The sequence below is a fragment of the Hemiscyllium ocellatum genome, chromosome 6 (genome assembly GCF_020745735.1).
Source record: "Hemiscyllium ocellatum isolate sHemOce1 chromosome 6, sHemOce1.pat.X.cur, whole genome shotgun sequence".
Lineage (NCBI taxonomy): Eukaryota > Metazoa > Chordata > Chondrichthyes > Orectolobiformes > Hemiscylliidae > Hemiscyllium > Hemiscyllium ocellatum.
This window is the reverse complement of record NC_083406.1, coordinates 111,378,583-111,400,153: the sequence shown is the minus strand read 5'-3', so window position 1 is coordinate 111,400,153 and position 21,571 is coordinate 111,378,583. Positions and strand designations below refer to the sequence as shown.

Below are 21,571 nucleotides of genomic sequence, written 5' to 3'. Positions count from 1 at the left end.
AGATACACTATTTCAACTGGTTGGGGATTCTAGAACTCGGTTGCTGATAATCTAAGAACTAGTTCAGATCATTCAGGAGAGATGTTAGGAAGTGTTTCTTCACACAAAGGGTGGATGTTTGGAATTCTCTTCCATAAATGGAAGTGGGTGCTGGATCAGTTTATTTAAAGTCAAAAATAGACAATATGTTTTGAAGGAAAGGTATTAAAGGATGTGGGCTAAAGGCAAGTATATGTAGTTAGGCAACGGATCAGCCATGATCTCAATGAATAGTTGAACAGGTCAGAATGATCTTGGGGGCTCTCAACTACTTCATGGAAAAAAATGGCTTGAACCATCTCCATCCACCATCACCCTCTTCATCTTGGCCAAGTTTGTCCTCACTTTGAACAACTTCTCCTTTAACTCATCTCACTTTTTTCAGATCATAGTTGTGGCTATGAACACAGAACATAGAACATTACAGCGCAGTACAGGCCTTCGATGTTAGGTCAACCTGTGAAGTCAATCTGAAACTCATCTAACCTACACTGTTCCCTTCTCATCCATATGCCTATCCAATGACCATTTAAATGCCCTTAACATTGGTGAGTCTACTAATGTTGCAGCAATGTATTCCACGCCTCTACTACTGAGTAAAAAAAGCTATCTCTGACATCTGTCCTGTATCTACGTCCTCTCAATTTAAATCTGTCCCCTCATGCCAACCATCACCATCCGAGGAAGAAGGCCCTCACTGTCCAACCTATCTAATAAAAGTTAATACACCATATGCCTTCTTAGCAACCCTATCAACCTGGGTGGCAACTTTCAGGGATCTATGTACCTGGACACCGAGATCTCTCTACTCATCTACACTACCAAAAATCTTACCGTTAGCCCAGTATTTTGTATTCCTGATGCTCCTTCCAAAGTGAATCACCTCACACTGTTCTGCATTAAACTCCATTTGCCACTTCTCAGTGCAGATTATCTGTGCCCCTCTGTAACCTACAGCATCCTTTGTCACTATCCACAACTCTACTGACCTTAGTGCCATCTGCAAATTTACTAACCCATCCTTTGATGCCCTCATTCCAAGTCATTTATAAAAATGACAAATAACAGTGGACTCAAAACAGACCCTTGTGGTACATCACTAGTAACTGAACTCCAGGTTGGATATTTCCCATCAACCACCACCTTCTTGTCTTCTTTCTGATCCAAACCACTAAATCACCCTCAATCCCAAGCCTCCGTATTTTGCGCATTAACCTACCGTGGAGGGCCTTATGGAATGAAGGGCTTATGCTCAAAATGTCGAATTCCCTATTCCTGAGATGCTGCCTGACCTGCTGTGCTTTAACCAGCAACACATTTTCAGCTTATGGAATGAATAACTGAAATCACCTATTTGGTCACCTTTTCAAAAAACTCAGTAAGGTTTGTGAGGCATTACTTACCCTTCATAAAACCGTGTTGACTATCTTTAATCAACTTATTCCTTTCTAGATGATTATAAATCTTATCTCTAATAATCCTTTCCAACACTTTTACCACAACCGAAGTAAGGCTCACTGGTCTATAATTTCCAGGGTTGTTCTGCTCCTCTTTTTGAACAAGGGGAACGACATTTGCTATCCTCCAGTCTTCTGGCACTATTCCTGTAGACAATGACGACATAAGGATCAAAGCCAAAGTCTCGGCAATCTCCTCACTGGCTTCCCAGAGAATCTTAGAGCAAATCCCATCTGTCCCAGAAGACTTATCTAATTTTGCACTTTCTAGAATTGCTAACACCACCTCCTTGAGAACCTTGATCCTATCTAGTCTAGTAGCCTGTATTTCAGTATTCTCCTCGACTACATTTTCTAGTGTGCGTACTGATGAAAAGCATTCATTCAATGCTTCCCCTATCTCCTCTGACTCCACGCACAACTTCCTACTACTATCCTTTATTGGCCATTATCTTACTCTAGTCATTCCTTTATTCCTGATATTGCTGTAGAAAGCCTTAGGGTTTTCCTTGATCCTGTCCACCAACGACTTCTCATGTATGAGTACCCACATGGGCCCCGGTATGCCTGTCTCTTTCTGGACAACATGCAATATCCCTTGTTCCAACCCTATTCAGGTCCATTCCCATAATATTTACTCCGATATATTGATGATAGTCATCAGTGCTGCTTTCCCCTCTCATCCAGAATTGGAAAAATTCATTAATTTCGTTTCCAATTTCCGCCCTGCTTTCACCTTCACCTGGTCTATCTCTGACTCCAACCTTCCCTTCCTTGACATCTCTATTTCCATTTCTGGAGATAGGCTGGCCACTGATGTCCACTATAAACCCATACACTCTTATATTTAACTGGACTATACATACTCTCACCATTTTTCCTGTAAAGTCTCCATTCCATTCTTCCAGTTTCTCCATCTCCTTTGCATCTGTTCTGATGATGTTACGTTCTCAGGTGGGCCTTCAACCGAGGATTCCCCATTTACCATGGTTGATAGGGCCCTCAGCCAAATCTGACCTGTCTCCTGCACTTCTGTGCTCGCCCCTTTTATTTCCTTCTACAACACTGATAGTCTGTACCTAGTCCTCACCAGTATTCAAATGCAAAAGATTGTAAACCGCCGTTTCTGCCTCCAGTGGGATTCTGCCATCAGACACACATTCACCTCCCTTCTCTTATCAACATTGCAAAGACCATTCCTTCCCAGACACGCTGGTCCACCACTCCACAACTCCAACATCTTCCCTCACTCCCATGGCATCTTCCCATACAATCACAGGTATGATACCTAACCATTTACTTCCTCCCTCCTCACTATACAAGGTTCTAGTCACACTTTCCAAATGAAGCAGTGATGTACCTGCACTTCTTTCAAATTAGTCTCTGTATTTGCTGCTAACTATGTGCTCTCTTCTACACTGAGGAGAAGAAACACTGACTTCTTTATGGAAGACCTACATTCTGTCCACAAAAAATGACCCCAAGCTTCCAGTTGCCTGCCACTTCCAGACACCGCCCTATTCTCTGGCCAACATTTCTGTCTCGGCTCCAGTGAAGTTCAACACAAGTTTGGAAGAACAACGTCTCGTTTCCTGCCGGAGGAGTCGACAGCTTTCAGGACTCAGTATTGAGTTCGATAATTTTAGGGCCTGCATACCACCCTCCAGGTCTTTTAGCCACAGCCCAGACCCTTGTCATCACATGGGCTGCTTTCAGCACTGCCAACCCTTTTTCACTATTTCATGCCATTATCTATCCTTTGGTTTGGGTATCTTTCTTTCTGTCCATCTAGGCTCTGTCCCCACCTCACCTATCCTCTCGTTATCCCTTACGCCACCATCTCCTGGCTACTTGTTTGACTGGGGAGTCAGTGCACCTGAAGCATTGACTCTGCTTTCTCTCAGTAGGTGCTGCCAGATCTCCAGAGTTTCTCCAGTAATTTCAGTTTCAGGTTTGACTTCAGATTTATTGAATGCCATGACCTTTTTTGTCACCTCATTTAACTCAAACATCATTAGAAACAATTAGAAGCATTGTGTATTGCATCCTTTGAAAGAGTACTGATTCATAGAAATCCCTACAGTGTGGAAGCAGGCCATTCAGCCCATCAAGTCCACACTGACTCTCCAAAAGGCATCTCATCCAGACCCACTATCCAATCCCTGCATTTCTCATGGCTAATCCACCCCGACTACACATGCATGGGCACAATGGGCAATTTAACATGGTTAATCCCCCTGGCCTGCATATCTTTGGGCAGTGGGACGAAGCTAGAGTGCAAGGAGGAAACCCACGCAAACACGGGAAGAACATACAAACTCCCACACAGACAGTTTCCAGAAGGTGGAATCAAATCCGGGTCCCTGACATTGTGAGGCAGCAGTGCTAACCACTGAACCTCAGTGCATAGTTGGTTAGGTGACGAGCAGAATAATTTCATCAGCCAGGGTTCAATTCCTGTTCCAACTGAAGGACAGTTTCAACTGCCTCTTACCCTGACAGTGGAAGGTCATGCCAAACCACTCTGATAAAAGCTGCCACAAAAAGTTCAGGGCACAGCACACATGACATCATTTAGATTAGATTACTTACAGTGTGGAAACAGGTCCTTCGGCCCAACAAGTCCCCACCGACCTGCTGAAGCGCAACCCACCCATACCCCTACATTTACCCCCTACCCAACACTACAGGCAATTTAGCATGGCCAATTCACCTGACCTGCACATCTTTGGACTATGGGAGGAAGCCGGAGCACCCGGAGGAAACCCACACAGACACAGGGAGAACGTGCAAACTCCACACAGTCAGTCACCTGAGGCGGGAATTGAACCCAGGTCTCTGGCGCTGTGAGGCAGCAGTGCTAATCACTGTGACACCGTGCCGCCACTGACTCCACATGGAAAAGTTATAAAATATAATACATTTTGCTACATTCTGTGAGTGGTTTTAACAAATGATGCAATAACTGCAATAACATGATGGCTTTTTAACGGTTCTAGCTAAGTTACATATCACTTAGTGAAACTTGTATTTAGTGAATTGATTTTCAAATGAGTGCATGTCTGTCTTTTTATGGGCATTTTGCAAGCTTTCTTACTCGTATTCTATCCTCCTTCAAAATGTGCCCTGGATTTTCTGATTATTTTTAGACCAGTCGCAATCCTTTTAACGTCAGCGGAATATCACCTCAATTAATGCAGTCCAATAAAAGGAATTCCAGATTTTGACCTCTTGCTAAGGTGTCATGCCATGCATACTGCTCTTCCTGTGATCTTTCCAACTTGTTCTTAATTTATGAGTCTTGCCCTTTAGCTTTGATGGGATACTTGGTATCCGCCTAGTCTCAGATATAATACTGTCCTCTGGGAATTTATTCATCGTGTCTACTTTGGAATGAGATGTTAAATTCTCTTCCTCTGAGATCATAAAAGGTCCGTGACACTATTCAAAGGAAAGCAAGTGCTTCCTGGTATTCAGCAACTCTGAATCTTCAACAGGCACTCTTGTTGTTTGTTTGATTGCTCTTTTTTGGATCTCACAGTGCTCAAGTTAGTTGTGTGTTTCTTAGATTTTAAAATTTTATTTATTAGATTCCTTAAGAGTGTGGAAACAGGCGCTTCGGCCCAACCAGTCCACACCGACCCTCCGAAGAGTAACCCACCCGGACCCATTTCCCTCTGACGAATGCACCTAGCACTATGGACAGTTTAGCATAGATAATTCACCTGACCTGCACATCTTTGGACTGGGAGGAAACCGGAGCACCCGGAGGAAACCCATGCAGATGCAGGAATAATGTGCAAACTCCACACAAACAGTCACCCGAGGTTGGAATCCAACCTGTGAGGCAGTAGTGCTAACCACTGAGCCACCGTGCCACCCCAGATTACAATCAAAATTGCACTTACAATTGTACAGCAACAAAGGAAGCCATTCAGGCCATTATGCATTTGTTGTCTCTTTGCATGAGCAACCCAATTAACCTAAAGCTCCTTTTATGTTTAATACTCCTAAGTCTTTGCTTTTGAAAATTATTTTTAAGTCTGGTTTCTTGATCTTTTCAGGAAGTGCACAGAACCTGCTGTGTGGAAAAAGCTAAGTTTTCTCATGGTCTTTTTTTAATTTTCTTGTCCTTCGTTGGTTTATAGACATCCTGCTGCTTTTTAAGGATGTTGCTAGTAGTAGAGACAAAAGACAACCAGTGGATGTGGTATGTTTGGATTTGGAGAAGGTTTTTGATAAAGTTGCACACGTAAGGCTAGTTAGTAAAATCGGAGTACATGGGATTGGGATATACTAATATGGATTGTGAATTGGTTAACATACAGAAAACAAAGTGGTCATCTTAAATAGATGATTAGTCTTTGGTCCACAACTGTCATGGTCTGTATATAAATGATTTGGAGGTGGGGACCAATTGTAATATTTCAGTGGTATTATCGTTAAACAGGTAATTTCCTGGGCACATGCGTTCGAATCTCATTATGGCAGATGGTTCAATTTGAATTCATTTTTTACAAATAGTCTGGAATTAAAACTTATAAAAAACATTGTTGATTGTCACAAATGTCCTTTAGGGAACACAACTGCAATCCTTGCCTGGTCTGGCCTGCATGTGACTCCATACCCACAGAAGTATGGTCGACTCTCAGCAGCCCTCTGGGCAATTAGGGATGGCAATAACTGCTGGCCTACCAGTGATGACTTGGTGGTTATGGCTGGTGACTGAAGAACATGATCTCAGAACAAAACCACTTAAGACTGAGATGAGGAATTTCTTCACACATTGTGATCAATCTTTGGAATTCTCCAGCCCAGGGGCTGTGGAAGATAAATCCTTTAATAGGATCAAGATAGAAATTGATAGGTTTCTTGAGACAAATGACATTAAGGGATATGGAAACAGCATACAAACAGATCAGCCATGATCCTATTTATGATAAGTAAGCTTGATAGGCTGAATGGCCTACTTCTAATCCATATGTTTATGTGTATGTATGTAAGGGGAATGGGTTAGCATTGGGGTAATATTAGTGTGCCCGTATTCTGTATCTCAAGGTTAATGCTCCAGAGACATGAGTTCAAACTCAACCATGACAGCTGAGGGAGATTAAATTCATTAATAATTGAAATGAAATGCTCACCTCATTAATAATGAAGATGAAATTACCTGATTATTGTAAAAATCCATTTGGGTGAAAGTTCTGAAAGTCCCTCCCTAAGGGCATATGACAACCTACAACACATGGACTGCACGTTTCAAGAAGGCAGCTCACCAGCATCTTCTCAAGCAACTCGTGTTGGCCAAAAGAATGCTGACCAGCTGGTGATGCCCACGTACACAAGTGAATAAAAATAAAATATAGTTCAACAATGTAATTTAGAGACAAATGCTGCTGCCATTACCCATCTGACCTACATATGATTCTAACTGCTTCTTTAAGTGTTGTAGAAAGCATTTCATTCTGAGTACATTTAGGGATAGTCAGTAAATGCTGACCTTGTCAATATCCTCTCATTCTAAGACTAAATTTGTAGAAATTTGCCTTCGGGGTCCCTGGAGGTGGTCCTGCCAGGATCTGCCATACCCAGTGAACAAAGACACTTGCAGACATGGAATATTGCTGTACTGTGAGACATTTGCTGAAGCTTTTTAGTTTTCTTCTCCCGAAATGCATTCAAGTCTCCTGCTGTTTAGGCTTGGGGAGTCATTGGTTTCCATTGCTTGCTTTGTGGCAATGCCTTGGCCAATCAGAGTGGGTTGCAAACAAATCCGCATCCTTTTCCAGCTATGATGAAATTTGCTATTCTTGTGTTTGTCTTGATGTGTGCAAGACAAAAGCTTGTTTTTTTCAGGTAAAATTTAAAGGTACTATGTGTTCTGGTATAACAGTTGCAGTTCCTCAGTAATCTTCACGAGAGAAAATTGTGCTGTGGAAAGCCACTGTTGAAGATTGCTATATTCGTTCAGTAGAGAGTTTACATTGTCCAAACAGCATCCACGATTTGTTAACTGCGTTGTAGCCAACTTACATTGACGAGACATGCGTTATATACCAGAACTACAAGGAAATAGATGCAGTATGTTAAAACTTTAATGGAATTGCACTATTAAACTTAAATTTAGCATGAAAATAAAATAGATTTTATCGAGGAATTTTTTTCCACTTCCCTATCCTGTTTTAATACTTTAACTTCAATTTATCTCTTTTCTAATGTTGTCTGTTCCACTTGATCCAACTTAATTCTCGAAATTTTTGAATTCAAATCTCCATCTCCCTCACCCCTGCTTTAGAAATGGGAATAACCTTCCTTGCAGTGGCTTCAAAGAATAGCTCTTCAGTCTATCAAATGGCCACAGCCTGCACATTGACCAGGTTATTTCTTAGAGGTAAAAACAATGAGTGCAGATGCTGGAAACCAGATCCTGGATCAATGGTGCTGGAAGAGCACAGCAGTTCAGGCAACATCCAAGGAGCAGCGAAATCGACGTTTCGGGCAAAAGCCCTTCATCAGGAATAAAGGCAGTGAGCCTGAAGCGTGGAGAGATAAGCTAGAGGAGGGTGGGGGTGGGGAGAGAGTAGCATAGAGTACAATGGGTGAGTGGGGAGGGATGAAGGTGATCGGTCAGGGAGGAGAGGGTGGAGTGGATAGGTGGAAAAGGAGAGTTGTTATTTCTTAGATGCAATGCTGATTTTTAGTTAGCTTTAGCATTAAAATCAAATAGCCTTCAAAAGAATGTCTGCAGTAATTTGTTCAAGGTATTTAAAGGGTTAGTTACAATTAACAGCACAGTAACCCGGCCTGGCCAGTTAAACCTGTTCTGCTATTCAGTTGGAAAAATTGCCCATCCATATCTTAACTTCTTTGTCCTATCCTGGCTCCGTAATCATTAATATTCTTGCCTAACAAAATGTTATTCAGTTTTTTTTTACAAAACCTCTACTGTGTGAAAGCAGGCCATTCGGCCCATTGAGTCCACATCCACCTCCAAAGAGTGTCCCACCCAGACCCAATGCCCTACCCTCTCCTTGTAACCCCACATTTCCCATAGCTAACCTACCCAGCATGCACATCTTTGAACTGTGGGAGGAAACCGGAGCACTTGGAGAATACCCACACAGACACAGAAAGAATGTGCAAACTCCACACAGACAATTGCCCGAGGGTGGAATCAAGCCCGGGTCCCTGGTGCTGTGAGGCAGAAGTGCTCACCTTTAAACAGGCCAACATGGTTCTCTAATCCAGCATATTCTTTTCAGTTAGCACCTGAAAAGAAATCTGCCTCATTCAGATACATTTATTTTCGTCTAACTGCAAGAATAATTCACCACTAATTTTGTGTGTGTTTTATAATCTCCCTCTAATTCTTTAAAATTAAAATTTAGCTTAAACTCAATAGCTTTTTGGGATCAGAGTTCCAGATCTGTACCAGCAGGTTAAAAAAAAAGTCACCCCTGAATGACTTAGATCTTATTTTAAGGTTATGGTCCGAGCAACTTGATCTTTATTATTTATCTGATCAGTTCCTTGTAATCGCTCTAAACATCTCAATTAGATCATTCATTAATATTCTGTTAGAGGGAATGTTAATCTATTCTTTGTAACAGGTCTTTGTAATTTAACCTGTTTGACTAGTTTTGTTTTAATATGGTTTCCACCAGAGTTTTCTCATTTCTTCTTCTTCACTCTGCAGGGTCTTAGGTTTGAAGTGGTGCCTTCCTGGTTTAATGAGACACTTGACAAATCTTCTTTTGAAATGCCATACAATTATGCAATAGAGACTGCAAAGGAAAAAGCCTTGGAGGTGGCAAAGAGGATGCACTTGGTATGCAATAAAACTTGATAAAATTATGAACCAAAAGATCTGCAGTTGCCTGTTTCTACTGCATCATGATGCTAATGCAATTGTTTTAGTTTACAATGCGACTGTGATATTTTTCCTGTAGGAAATTCGGTTTTGAGTACTTTAAAACAGATTGTTTACCTATATCTTCTAAGTAGGTAAAGGGATAAATTTAAAGCTAAGATGTTATGGTGAACATTCATAAAACACTGGTTTCAGTCTCAACCTTTGAGTTCTGTGTTATGGAAATGTGCATGTTGCTGTGCAGTGGATTGAAAATTCTGGTTAGAAGTGTAATCTTGAGCATTAAGGAAGAGACAAAAGGGAGCTCATGACTACCAACCGTAATGACTTTCTGACTAGGAAGTCAATAAATTCTTAGTTTTATTCAACCCTTTGTTACCATTCAACTTTAAAAAAAGCAATTAAAATGTTTTCTGTTTTTATTTTTTATTAAAACATACGTGCAGCAAACTTTGTTCTAAAGTGCACACAATAAATCGGCACTCTTGATAAATCAGCAAAGATCACAAACTTCAAATACCTGTAATTTACTGTATTATTCTGTCCAGTTATTGTTAGAGTTTTTAACGTTTATTTGCCTCAATGTAAATATACTTGTTCAATGAAATGGACACGTGAAATATCAACAATTGATTCAATTTCTCGTCAAATACTTTGATTTCCTGCAATGTCCAGAAAGTTAGTTCAGGAAGCGAGTGAGCAGGTCTCTGCTGCTAAGTTTTATTTAAGGCAAAATTTCATTATTGATTCGGAGATTTAAGCTGTAAATAAAGTATAACAATGATATGTATACACTTTGCATTACGTCTCTGTTACTTAATCTGTGTTTTTACATTGATTATGTGGGTCTGTTGATTATCCAGAATATTTGATCAACAGATACACTCCTGGTCCCTTAGGTATCAGTAAATAAAAAGTTTTCTGTTCCTACAAACTGCTGAAAGTACAGTTTGAATCACCTGATCAGAAAAATGGCACTAAGAGAATTTGAATTTTTCTTCTCTGACAGAAACACTTCAGGACTCCAGATATCGTCATTGGAGCAGACACTATTGTGGTAAGCAAAAGTAGAATGTAGAATTTGAAGATGAACTCTTGATTTTTCCATTTGAATTCTTACTTTGAATTTTAAAGTTAACACATATGCCAAGAAATTGTGTATAAAAAAAATCAATATTCTCCTTATTGGTTTCAAGGAATTGTTACCTAAATGTGAAACACTGCAGAAAATTAAAGTTAAATATAATGATGTAAGAACTCACAAGATTCATCATATTCCTTTAGTGTTGCTGATGTCCATTAGAGAAGGAAATCTATTGCTTTTATCTAGTCTGCACTATCTAGGACTCCGGTTTCACAGCAGTGTGATTGATTCTTAACTGCCCCCTGAACTATCCCCAAACAAGCAGTTCAAGGGCAGTTTGGGATGAGCTTCAACTTCTGGCCCTGTCAGCTATGTCCGCACCCCATGAAAGAGCAAAGGAAAATAGAATTTGACCAGCTACTCTGTCAGGGGAGCAGTTAAAACTGATTGCTCCAAATGCAGCAGTAAGCTATTCCTAGAAGATGCTAGATTTCAGATTTTTTTCTGATTCGTATGTTTGTACAAGGAGAGCACTCATACATCAAAAATGTTGCTCCCCCTTGCAGTGGTGTTCTTGAGAATGTCCTGATCAGTGTAAGATGAAAAGCTTGAAGAAAGTGTCTTTTTTCCAGAAATTCTGCATTACCAAAACAACTCTTAAAAGTACAAACTGTTCATCTTTCAGAAGTATGTTTAAAAATGTGACAGTTTAAATGAAAATTAACTAGTTCAGGGGCAAAGTACAAATGTGACAGCCATCTATCATCACCGTGAAAGTTTAATATTTTCAAATGAGTATCAGCAAGCACAGCAAATTATGTCTGATTGGTTATTGTTCAGGGTAATAAGTTTGGCAGAATGTAAATCAAGCAAAGGACTGTATAAAAATTAGCCAAAAATTCTCAAAAGTTGGAAATTGGACATAAAAAGTAATATTGCTGAAAATATACAGCAGTTATAGCCTACATTTGTAAAGAGAAATATTCCCTGCTTTGACCTTTTACAAATATTGAAACAAAGAAGATAGGAGCAGGATTGACCTTTTGGCCATTCGCGCCTGCTCTGTCCTTGAACGTGATCATAGCTAATCATCCAACTCAGTGCCACATACCTGCAGATTTTAGTGAAAGCATTCAATGTTTTGTCCACAAATGCTTTCTGTAGAAGAGAATTGCACAGGCTCAGCATACTCTGGTGAACGAATTTCTCCTTAACCTCTGTTTTAAGTGGCCCGTCCTTACAATACTTAGAATACCTACAGTGTGGAAACAGGCCCTTTGGCCCAACAAGTCTACACCAACTCTCCGAAGAGCCACCCACCCAGATCCATTTCCCTACACTATTTACCTATATTTACCCCTGACTAATGCACGTAACCAACACATCCCTGAACACTATGGACAATTTAGCATGGCTAATTCACCTAACCTGCACATCTTTGGATTGTGGGAGGAAACGGGAGCACCCAGAGGAAACCATGCAAATGTGGGGAGAATGTGCAAACTCCACACAGACAGTCACCTGAGCTTGGAATTGAACCCAGTCCCTGGCCCTGTGAGGCAACAGTGCTAACCACTGCACCTGTCCTATATCCTTAAACTGTGGCCCCGGGTTATAGATTTCCTGTTCACCAGGAATACCCTTTCTTTATTTCCCCTGTCTAGTTCTTTTAAAATGTTATAGGTTTCTATGTGATTTCCCCTCATTCTTCAATTCTAAGTGATTGTAATTCTCACTGATTCTTTCTCTTTACGTGTCTATTCTACCAACCCTGAAATCCGTTTGATCTACCTTTGTTACACTTGTTCCATAATCAGAACATCACCTCAGATAAAAAGACCAACATTGCACACAGAACTCCTGGTGTGGTTTTCCAAAGCACTGTACAATTGCAGGAAGACACCTTTGCTCCTGTACTCAAAGATTCTCACTATGAAGGCTGTCACACTGTTTGCTTTCTTCACCACTTGTTACACCTGAATGCTTGTTTTCTGGTGCATGAGGACACCCAGCTGTTGCATAACCCCAGACCTTCTTCGTTCAGATAATAATCTGCCTTCCTGTTTTTGTTATCAAAGTGCATAACCTCACATTACACTTCATCTGCCCACTCACTCAACTTGTCCAAATTGCACTGAAGCATAGTTCACCATCCCACTCAACTTTGTGTCACATGCACATTTAGTTTCTTTATCTAAATCGTTAATGTATAGTGTGAATATCTCAGGTTCAAGCACTGAACCCTGCAGTACCCCACTAGAAATTGCATGTTGTTGGAAAGTGACCCGTTTATTCCTTGTCTTTGTTTCCTGTCCACCAACCAGTTCTCTTGCCATCTCAGTGCAACTAGCCTTATTACCATGTGCTTTAATTTTACATGCCAGTCTCAGTGTTTGATAAGGTCCCAAATATCTGAAAGTCCATGTTAAACTGCATCCATTGACTCCCCCTTATCAACTTTACGTGTTACATCCTCAAATTTCCAGTAGATTTGTTAAACATGATTTCTATTTCATAAATCCATGCTTACTCTGACCCTGGAAGAAGTGAGGACTGCAGATGCTGGAGATCAGGATCAAAAGTGTGGTTCTGCAGAATTGATGTTTCAATTATAAGCCCTCATCAGCCCTTCCTGATGAAGGGCTTATGCCTGAAACGTTGATTCTCCTGCTCCTCAGATGCTGCCTTACTCTGACCCTATCACTTTTTCAAGTGTTCTGCTATTAAATCTTTTAAAATGAACACTTAACATTTTCTCCAATATCAACATCAGGCTAACTCGTTTATAATTCTCTTTTCACTCTACGTCTTCAAATAGTGGGATTACATTAGCTATCCTGCAATGCATAGGAGCTGTTCCAGACTTTACAGAACCTGGAAGAATGATCACCAATGCCTACACTATTTGTAAGGCCACTTCCTTTAGTCATTTGAGATGTAGATTGTCAGGCTCTGAGGATTTATGGGCCTTTAATCCCATCAATATCCCCCAAACCATTTCTTGACTATTATTGATTTATCTCTGTTCCACCCTCTCACTAGACCCTTCCTTGCCCAACATTTTTGGAATGTTGTTTGACTTTCTTTATGAAGTTAGAACCAAAGTATGTGTTTATTTAATCTGCCTTGTCTTTGCTGCCCATTGTAACGTAACCTATTTCTGATTGTAAGAGACCTACTTTTGTGCTAACCTTTTTATTTAAATAAATGACAAGCAAACTGCTCTTTAAGATAACTTACTTGTTGTTATTTTCAGGAAATAGTGGACAAATATTGAAAAAGATGCAAATGTGAGATTATCTGTAGAGGGCAGGCCAGAGCTACTACTTTTGGATTACCCTCCTATATTATAAATCTACTTTGCCCTGTGTATCTCTGTGTATTTTCGTTGGTGGTAGATGTATTTCTTAGCTTGTATGCCTTAGGGAATAATTATAATTTTTGAATTAAGGTTTTCACACAATTATACACGTAGTTTATAATTTTGAATTATTCAAGCTTTTTAATTATATAAGCATCATTGAAATCCTTATTTTCTATTCTGAAAAATTATTTCCTGTAAGTTTCTAAATCATGATTTTTGCTTTTGAGTCGTCATTTAGAAACTAGGAGCTTAATTGTTCAGAATGTGAATGCTTTAATGTTCCTACCCTGAAAAAGCAAAATAATCAGGTAACTTTGGCATGAAAGGGGCTGAATCCAATTGTGATATTCTCCTATTTTAATTTTGCCCTTTCCAAGAGCAAGCTGAATTATAAACACAAGTCATACAGTGTGTGGGCTTGGGATTTCTGGGCCATAGTACTGTCTCATTGGGATGTTCTAGGACGATCAAGGGAGTTGTTAGGTACGTTGTAGAGAAACAGTTTCTTCTTGGGGGAATGTCCAGAACAAGGGGAACGTTATCTCAGTAGCTAGACTATTCAAAGACCTAGCTATTTGTATAAAAGTTAATGACAATCTGACATTGTTTATTGCACATTACACCCTGTCTCTTCCTACATCACACCCTCAAAGCCCTCCCCAAGAAAACCTGTTGATGCTAGGTCAATGGAATATTTGAAAACTGAGATTGTATGTTTTGTTAGTCGAATGTTTTAAGACCATTGAGACCAAGGTGAAGAGAAAGTTAACTTCTGGCTCAACCGTCATCTAATTGCAAAGTGGTTCAGGCTTAAGATGATTGAACAACCTTCTATTCTTTCATTGTGCTTAAAGTTTTAGATGTGATAACATGCCTCATGGCAGTTCTTTTGAGTATTAGCAAGCTGCTCAATTGCACGAGGAGGAACTTCACTAGTCCTTATGTATCCTTACCCAACAAACAGCATTTCGGCTGATTCCCCTCTTTACCACATTGACTTCGCCTCACAAGCCACGGTACAAACTAAAGTTTTCAAGCACATAGTTATGGTATAGACAGTTCTCTTAAAGCTGTGAAATATTGAATAATATAGAGGTTACTTTATCAGATGTCTTATAATTATTTTCCACTTTTCAGTCCATTGACGGTGACATACTCGAGAAGCCTGTAGATAAACAACATGCACACGCAATGCTGTCAAGGTTTGTTGTTTCTCTTCACCCATATCTGGCTGATTAGCCCATTTATGTAACACTCGGAAGAAATTTTCTTAAGGTGCTTCACAGATCCTTTGATAGGAATTGATCTGAACTTCATCTGGGTGAAAATTGGGGAAGGGTTTGCTGAAAGACATAGTGGTAAGGGTGGAGGCGAGGTGCAGGGTGTTGGGCGGGGAATACCAGGCTTAAGGCTAGATACTGAAAAGGTCAGAGTTACAGGGGAGGTAGGAAGGAGCAAGTCTGTGAATGGATTTAAAGGATGAGTATTCTAAAATAGGAGGTGGTAACCAAAATAGATCAACAACTATGATAGGAACTTAATGCTGTCTAGGATCCAGATAGTTATGGATAAGCTGTCCCTAATTGAGTTTGCAGCACAGAACATTTGGGAAAATTGTGTCAGATGTTGACAAAATAAAATCTGAATGAAATTTTCAGAAGAAGGTGGACTGAATTTGAATGGGGTATGTTAATTTGCCTGGGACATTAATTAGGCTTGAGGGATATGTGATTCAAGGTCAGATTCAAATTGAAGGTGAGAATAGGTGCTTTTTTTTAACCTGCTTCACCACTGAACAAGATGTCAGACCTCCTGTCTGAATTCCTCTTCCTCCAGTATTTTCACATCCCTTGGTACCCAGAAATCTATCAATTTTTTGCCTCGAATATACTCAGCAACTCAAGTCTAAAGATTCACAATTCTTTGGGTGAAGTGATTTCTCCTCACTGGAGCCCGAATGGCTTTAGAACATAGAACAGTACAGCACAGTACACGTTTCCTGTTCTCACTTGAAACGTGTGCTCCCTAGGAATTGACATTTGCACCATAGGAAAAAACGCTGACTATTCACCCGTATCCATGCGTCTCGTAATTTTATATATTTCGATGAGATCACCCTTCAGCCGCCACTGTATCTTTGATCACATGTTCCTCATTCCCCAATCAGGCAAATATTCTCTCAGCTTTCTCTACTCTGTCGAACACCTAAAGAATTATATGTTTCATTTTGATAAACTCATTTGTTTAAACTGCAGAGAATGTAGGGTAAATCTACTCAATCTCTTCTCATTATACAATATCTTCATTCCAAGAAACAACCTTTATTGCGACCACTTTAAAATAAGCATGGTTTTCCTGAGGTACAGAGACCAATATTATAGATAGTAGGCCAGGTACGGCCTCACAGGGGTGTTTTTAATTGACGTAAGATTTCATTCCTCTTGTACTCGATCCATTTCCAATGAAGAAAATCATTTAATTTTCTAATTTCTATGCAGATAAAGTGTGGCACGAGAAAAAGCACAGCAGGTCAGGCAACATCTGAGGAGCAGGAGAGTCAACATTTCGGGCAGGGAGAAGACTCCAGCCCGAAACGTCAATTCTCCTGCTCCTCAGATGCTGCCTGACCTGCTGTGTCTTTTCCCACGCCATGATCTATCTACTCTAACTCTGTCGCATCTATAGTCCTCATTATCGCCTCATTACTTTCTATGTACCAGGTTAGCAGGTCCTTCTGAATTTAATTTTTTTCCCTAGTGTCTTGTTTTTTTATTTTTCTACCAGGGCAGATCGTTTTATACTTAGAACATTGTATTCCATTTGCCATATTCTTGTCCATTCTCCCAACTTGTGTTTACACCTCTTTGCATCCACTTTACCTCTTACTCTTCCAACGGTGTATCATCATCAAACTTTCTATGTTACACGCAGACCCCTCAACTGCATTGAAGGCAGATAAGAGAAGGTTCACTAGATTAATTCCAGAGGTAAAAGATTTGTCTTACGAAGAAAGATTGAGCAGTTCAGGTCTATACTTGTTAATTATGGAGAATTAGGGGAGATCTAATTAATGTGGAAAGGATGCTGAAGGGGATTGACAGAGTAGATACAAGGCAAATGCTTCTTCTTGAGGGGTGATCTTGAATAAAAGGTCGTTTTAGGCTGAAAGGGTGGCAGATTTCAAATAGTTGAGGAGGAATGACTTTTCTCAAAGGGTTGTGTATCTGGAATTCACTAATCCAGAGTGTATGGGGCCACTCAATGAATGCCAGGAGGAGATATACAGCATTGAATTTGTAATGGTGTAAAGTGGATCAAGCAAGAGAGTGGAGTTGAGACTGAGACAGAATCAGTTGTGCTTGTATTAAATGGCAGATCAAGCTCAATTGCTTACTCCAACTCTTCCTAGTTCTTATGTTTTTCTGTTAAGGCATTAATATTGATTATAAGTATCTGAGGCTTAAGTAATGATACTTGCAGTTGTAACCTACCAACCTTAAAATTTATTTCTGCTCTGTTTTGTGTGCAATGCTATATTATCCCAAAACCATACTCATATGTTGTGTACTAACCCCTTGTGTGGCACATTATCAAACATGTTTTGCAAATCCAAATAAACTACTTACACTGGTTTTGCTTTTTACATTATCACAATTAACCCTCAAAAGAACAATAACAGATTTGTGAAACGCTACTTCTAATTCATGAATCCGTGTTGCTCTGCTTAATTGTGGAATGGTGGCTTGGCTTCCTTCTGTGCCATAACCATTCAGGCTGCTGTATCTGTGCCAAGCTGTGAAAGAGCAAGTCACCCAGTGCCAGTCCTTTGCCTTGTCTCGGTAGACTGACCTCAGCATCCAGGTGAAGAATAAGAGGGGACCAAATAATAGGACTGTGAGAGACTCTGGTGGCCATGACGCCACAGTGGTAAGGAAAGGCAGTGCTCACTGTATGTGGCTGCAAGTGAGAATGGGATGGGGAGCCAAGCAAGGGTAACCCTAATGGAGCTGAACAATAGATAAGAAGCATTGGAGGATGATGGATTCATTGATTGTCGAAGACTGCAGAGGAGTTGAAGAGAGAGAACAACGCAGGATAACATTTAGGAAATATTTAGCAATTCTCCTCTAATTCTCCATAATTAACAAGTATAGACTGAACTGCTCAATCTTTCCCTGCTTCCGTGATGAGGGAAATAAAGTTAACTTATTGACTCTTGTCACCTTTCATCAACAGTGAAGACATCAGTGACTTGAAATGTTGATTTTGTTTCTCTCCCTACAGATGTTCTCAGCTGCTAAGCATTACAGCATTTTCTGCTCTAATTTTGGATATTCAGCATCTGCAGTATTTGCTTTTGTAATAACTTGTAAGCGTTTTTTAAATTTCTTTAATTTGCAAGCTGTTGCCATTTATGGTAAATTTGTGTTTTTCCCTTTGCTGTTGTTTAGACTGAGTAATAAAGAGCATAGTGTCTTCACTGGGGTTGCTGTTGTCCTTTGCAGCTGCAAAATTGGTAATGTATTTGAATGTTTACTTGTTCCCTATTTGATTATTTTAAACTGACATGCATTTTTCAAAAAAAACCTGTAAATTGAATTTTGATTTATGTCTTTAATTGCCATTTATTTAAATAACTGACTTTAACAAAATTCAAAGCAAAGAAATTACCATACACTTGAATAACATAAAATTTAGTTTAAGCCCTTGAACTTGCCCTGCAATGTAATTAGATGACGGTTGATCTATTTTGTCACTTCCATTCATTTCTCTTTGTTCCACAACAGAGATGCATGTTTCCAATAATCTTTTAGTACATATGGACATGTGAATTAGGAGCAGCAGTAACATTTCCCTTGACTCTGCTCTGCCATTCTGTAAGATTGTGGCTGTTCTGATTGCTTGCATGTCCACCTACCTTGGATAATCTTTTACCTCCTCGTTCTTCAAGAATCTTTCTATCTTGTCTTCAAAGTATCCAAGAACTCTGCATCCATTGTCTTGTAGATAGGGATATAGACAGATTAATTGAGTGAGCAAAAGCTTGGTAGGTGGGATATGATGTGGGAAAATGTGAGGTAATGGCACTTTGGCAGGAAGAATCAAGGAGCTGAATTTCATTTAAATGGAGAATGACTGCAGAACGCTACACAACAGAGGGGTTTTGAAGTCCTCAGCCTTGAATCACAAAAGGCTAGCATCCAAATTTAACAGGTCTTTGAAAAGGCAAAATGACTATTGGCCTTTATTTCAAAGGGAATGGTGTACTGAAGTGAGGAGGTTTTGCCAAATCTTAGCCGTTATCTTAGGAAAGATACACTGGCATTGGGGGCAGTCCTGAAACGATTCACTAGGCTAATACCAGATAGAGAGGGGCTATTTTATGAGAAGTTGAGTAGACTGTGCATGTGCTCATTAGAATGAAGAAGAATGAGAGATGATCTTATTGAAGCATATAAGATTCTCTGGGGATGTGGCAGGATAGATGCAAAAAGATTGTTTCCCCATGTGGGTAAGTCTGGACCAGAGAGTAAAACCTTAGAATAAGAGGTCATTTGTTTAAGATCATGAGGAGGAATTTCTGCTGAGGGTGGTGAATCTGTGCAATTTTTCACTACAGAGGGTTATTAAGTACATTCAAAGCTGGGATAGAGTCTGAATCAGTAAGGGAATCAAAGGTTATGAGGAAAAGATAGGAAAGTGGAGAGAAGGATTAACAGATCAGCCATGATCTCATTGAATGATGGAACAGTCTTGATGGACAGAGTGGCCTACCTCTATGTCTTATGATCTGAGAGTTTCAAAGATAGCTGTCTGTGAGAAAAAAAAGCCTCTCCGTATCTGTTTCAAATAGACATTCTCTTCTTTTGAAATAGTGACCCTAACTTTACATTCTTCCACAAGCAAGTGACTTTTCCAAATGCATCCTATCAAGACCCTTCTCGCTCTTTCATGTTTCATTCAAGTCACCTCTTCCTTTTCCAAACACAACAGAATCAAGCCTGGCCAAGCTTTACAGAACTCAATTGATGCCATGTTCATGGCTTTTGGAAAAGTAAAAATAGCCTCACTCTAACTTTGAGTATGAGCCCTTTTGTTTTTAATGTTGCTGGAAAAGCACAGGAGGTTAGCGAGCATCCGAGGAGCAGGAAGATCGAAGTTTTGGGCCGGAGCTTTTCATCAGGAATGTCAGGCCTGTCTCCTTTTTTTTAATGCCTACAATCAACCAGTACAACCAGTACTCGACCTTTTAACTCAAGGAAATGCAAATTGTTTAAACTTTACATGATCGTAATTCAGCCCTGATACATTTTCTGAAGATCTTTATGGTCCTTCTCCAGCACAGGTGCTGCCAGTGACACTACCGTGTGGTTATGCCCTCCAAATATTCTCCAGTACTGAAGAAGATAGAAATCAGGCAAAGTATTGCATTTTTGGGAGTTCTTTGATTCTAGATAGATACAGTACATCACCAAAATTCAGCCATCCTTGAAATCCTGCTGTTACTTCTGCTCCAGAACACTCCGAGCTCAACCTGCCCTTGTGCAAAAGAATTCTATTCCAAAGCCGCCTGCTATATGACAGCAGCTCCAACCTCACATTTACGGGTTGAATGTCATGATTGAAACTTTAGATGTCCTGAGTTCACAATTGATGGAACCAAGCTGAGCGGTTCCCTTGTGCACAGTCAGTCACTCTTGCAAAGGTTTTATCTCCCTGTCCACACAGAGCCCTATTTCAAACTGCATCCATTGTGTTTGTAGAGGAAGTTTGTAGAGCAAAAATTATGTGTGGTTTGAATATCTTCAGTGCTTATTTTGAGAGAATGGGCCTAATTTTTAACTAAACTCAAATCTACATGTTTTGCTATCAATCGGTATGCTGCTACTATACAGGGTATTAGCATAATACTTAATCCCATGTGCAAGAAGTAGAGAAATTGAAAATGGTAATGTCAACCAACATTATTGTTCCAGATAACCAACTGGAGACCAAAATTACTGTTTTTCACGAAGAAACAAAAGTAAAATTTTCAGATCTATCTGAGGAACTTCTCTGGGAGTACATACACAGTGGTGAGCCAATGTATGTGCAGATGCTTTACTAATTCACACATGAAACACACTAAAGGTGCACAATATTGTAAAGCGTTCTCCATCTTAGAACATAATGTATTTCATAAAATAAAACCTTTATGCCCCTCTGGTAGCCTTATTAAAATGTTGCGGGATCTATCCTGGCTGCTGCTTCTAAGAGATGAACAGACATCGATATAATTCCCTGTAAAAGAGAGTGTTTTGTTTTCACCAGTTTCTCAGGTAGGCCCAGTAAAATTCTAGGAGATATTATCACAGATTGTTGAGAGGAAAAGAGACCTGCTGTTGACCTCTTCATATGTGACCATTAGGACAGGTGCATGAAGAGTATATTTTAAAGTGCACAGCAATTTATACTTTATCAGAATAAGATTGCTGATTGTTTGGCACGTTGATTTTTGATTGGTCATGGAATTATTACGGAAAATGCCCTATGTAACAGTTAACCTCAAGTTTCCATTTAAATTTTAAATAAGTCAACTAGTTGAGGCATTGTGATGGGTAATGGATTGTTCCCCAGTTATTTCTGAATGGCAGTGTCTCAACAAATCAATAAAGACTGCCACAAGTAGTACCAGGCCTTCCTAAAAGTGAGGTATCAACCTGGTGAAGTTCAAAACACAGGAGTACTTGCATGCCAGGCAGCAAAAAATGATGGAC

The 21,571-nt window shown here is 39.9% G+C and overlaps 1 protein-coding gene across 2 annotated transcripts in view; it reads left to right on the top strand.

Annotated features, from left to right (window-relative positions):
- The window catches only part of asmtl (acetylserotonin O-methyltransferase-like), a 49,570-nt gene that overhangs the window by 8,290 nt on the left and 19,709 nt on the right, over positions 1 to 21,571 (top strand). For both annotated transcript variants that reach the window (XM_060826858.1, XM_060826860.1), the window contains 5 exons: positions 9,193 to 9,324; positions 10,376 to 10,423; positions 14,952 to 15,016; positions 18,266 to 18,330; positions 20,792 to 20,900. In XM_060826858.1, coding sequence (XP_060682841.1) covers positions 9,193 to 9,324; positions 10,376 to 10,423; positions 14,952 to 15,016; positions 18,266 to 18,330; positions 20,792 to 20,900 — 419 coding nt within the window. The remainder of the gene's footprint in view (positions 1 to 9,192; positions 9,325 to 10,375; positions 10,424 to 14,951; positions 15,017 to 18,265; positions 18,331 to 20,791; positions 20,901 to 21,571) is intronic.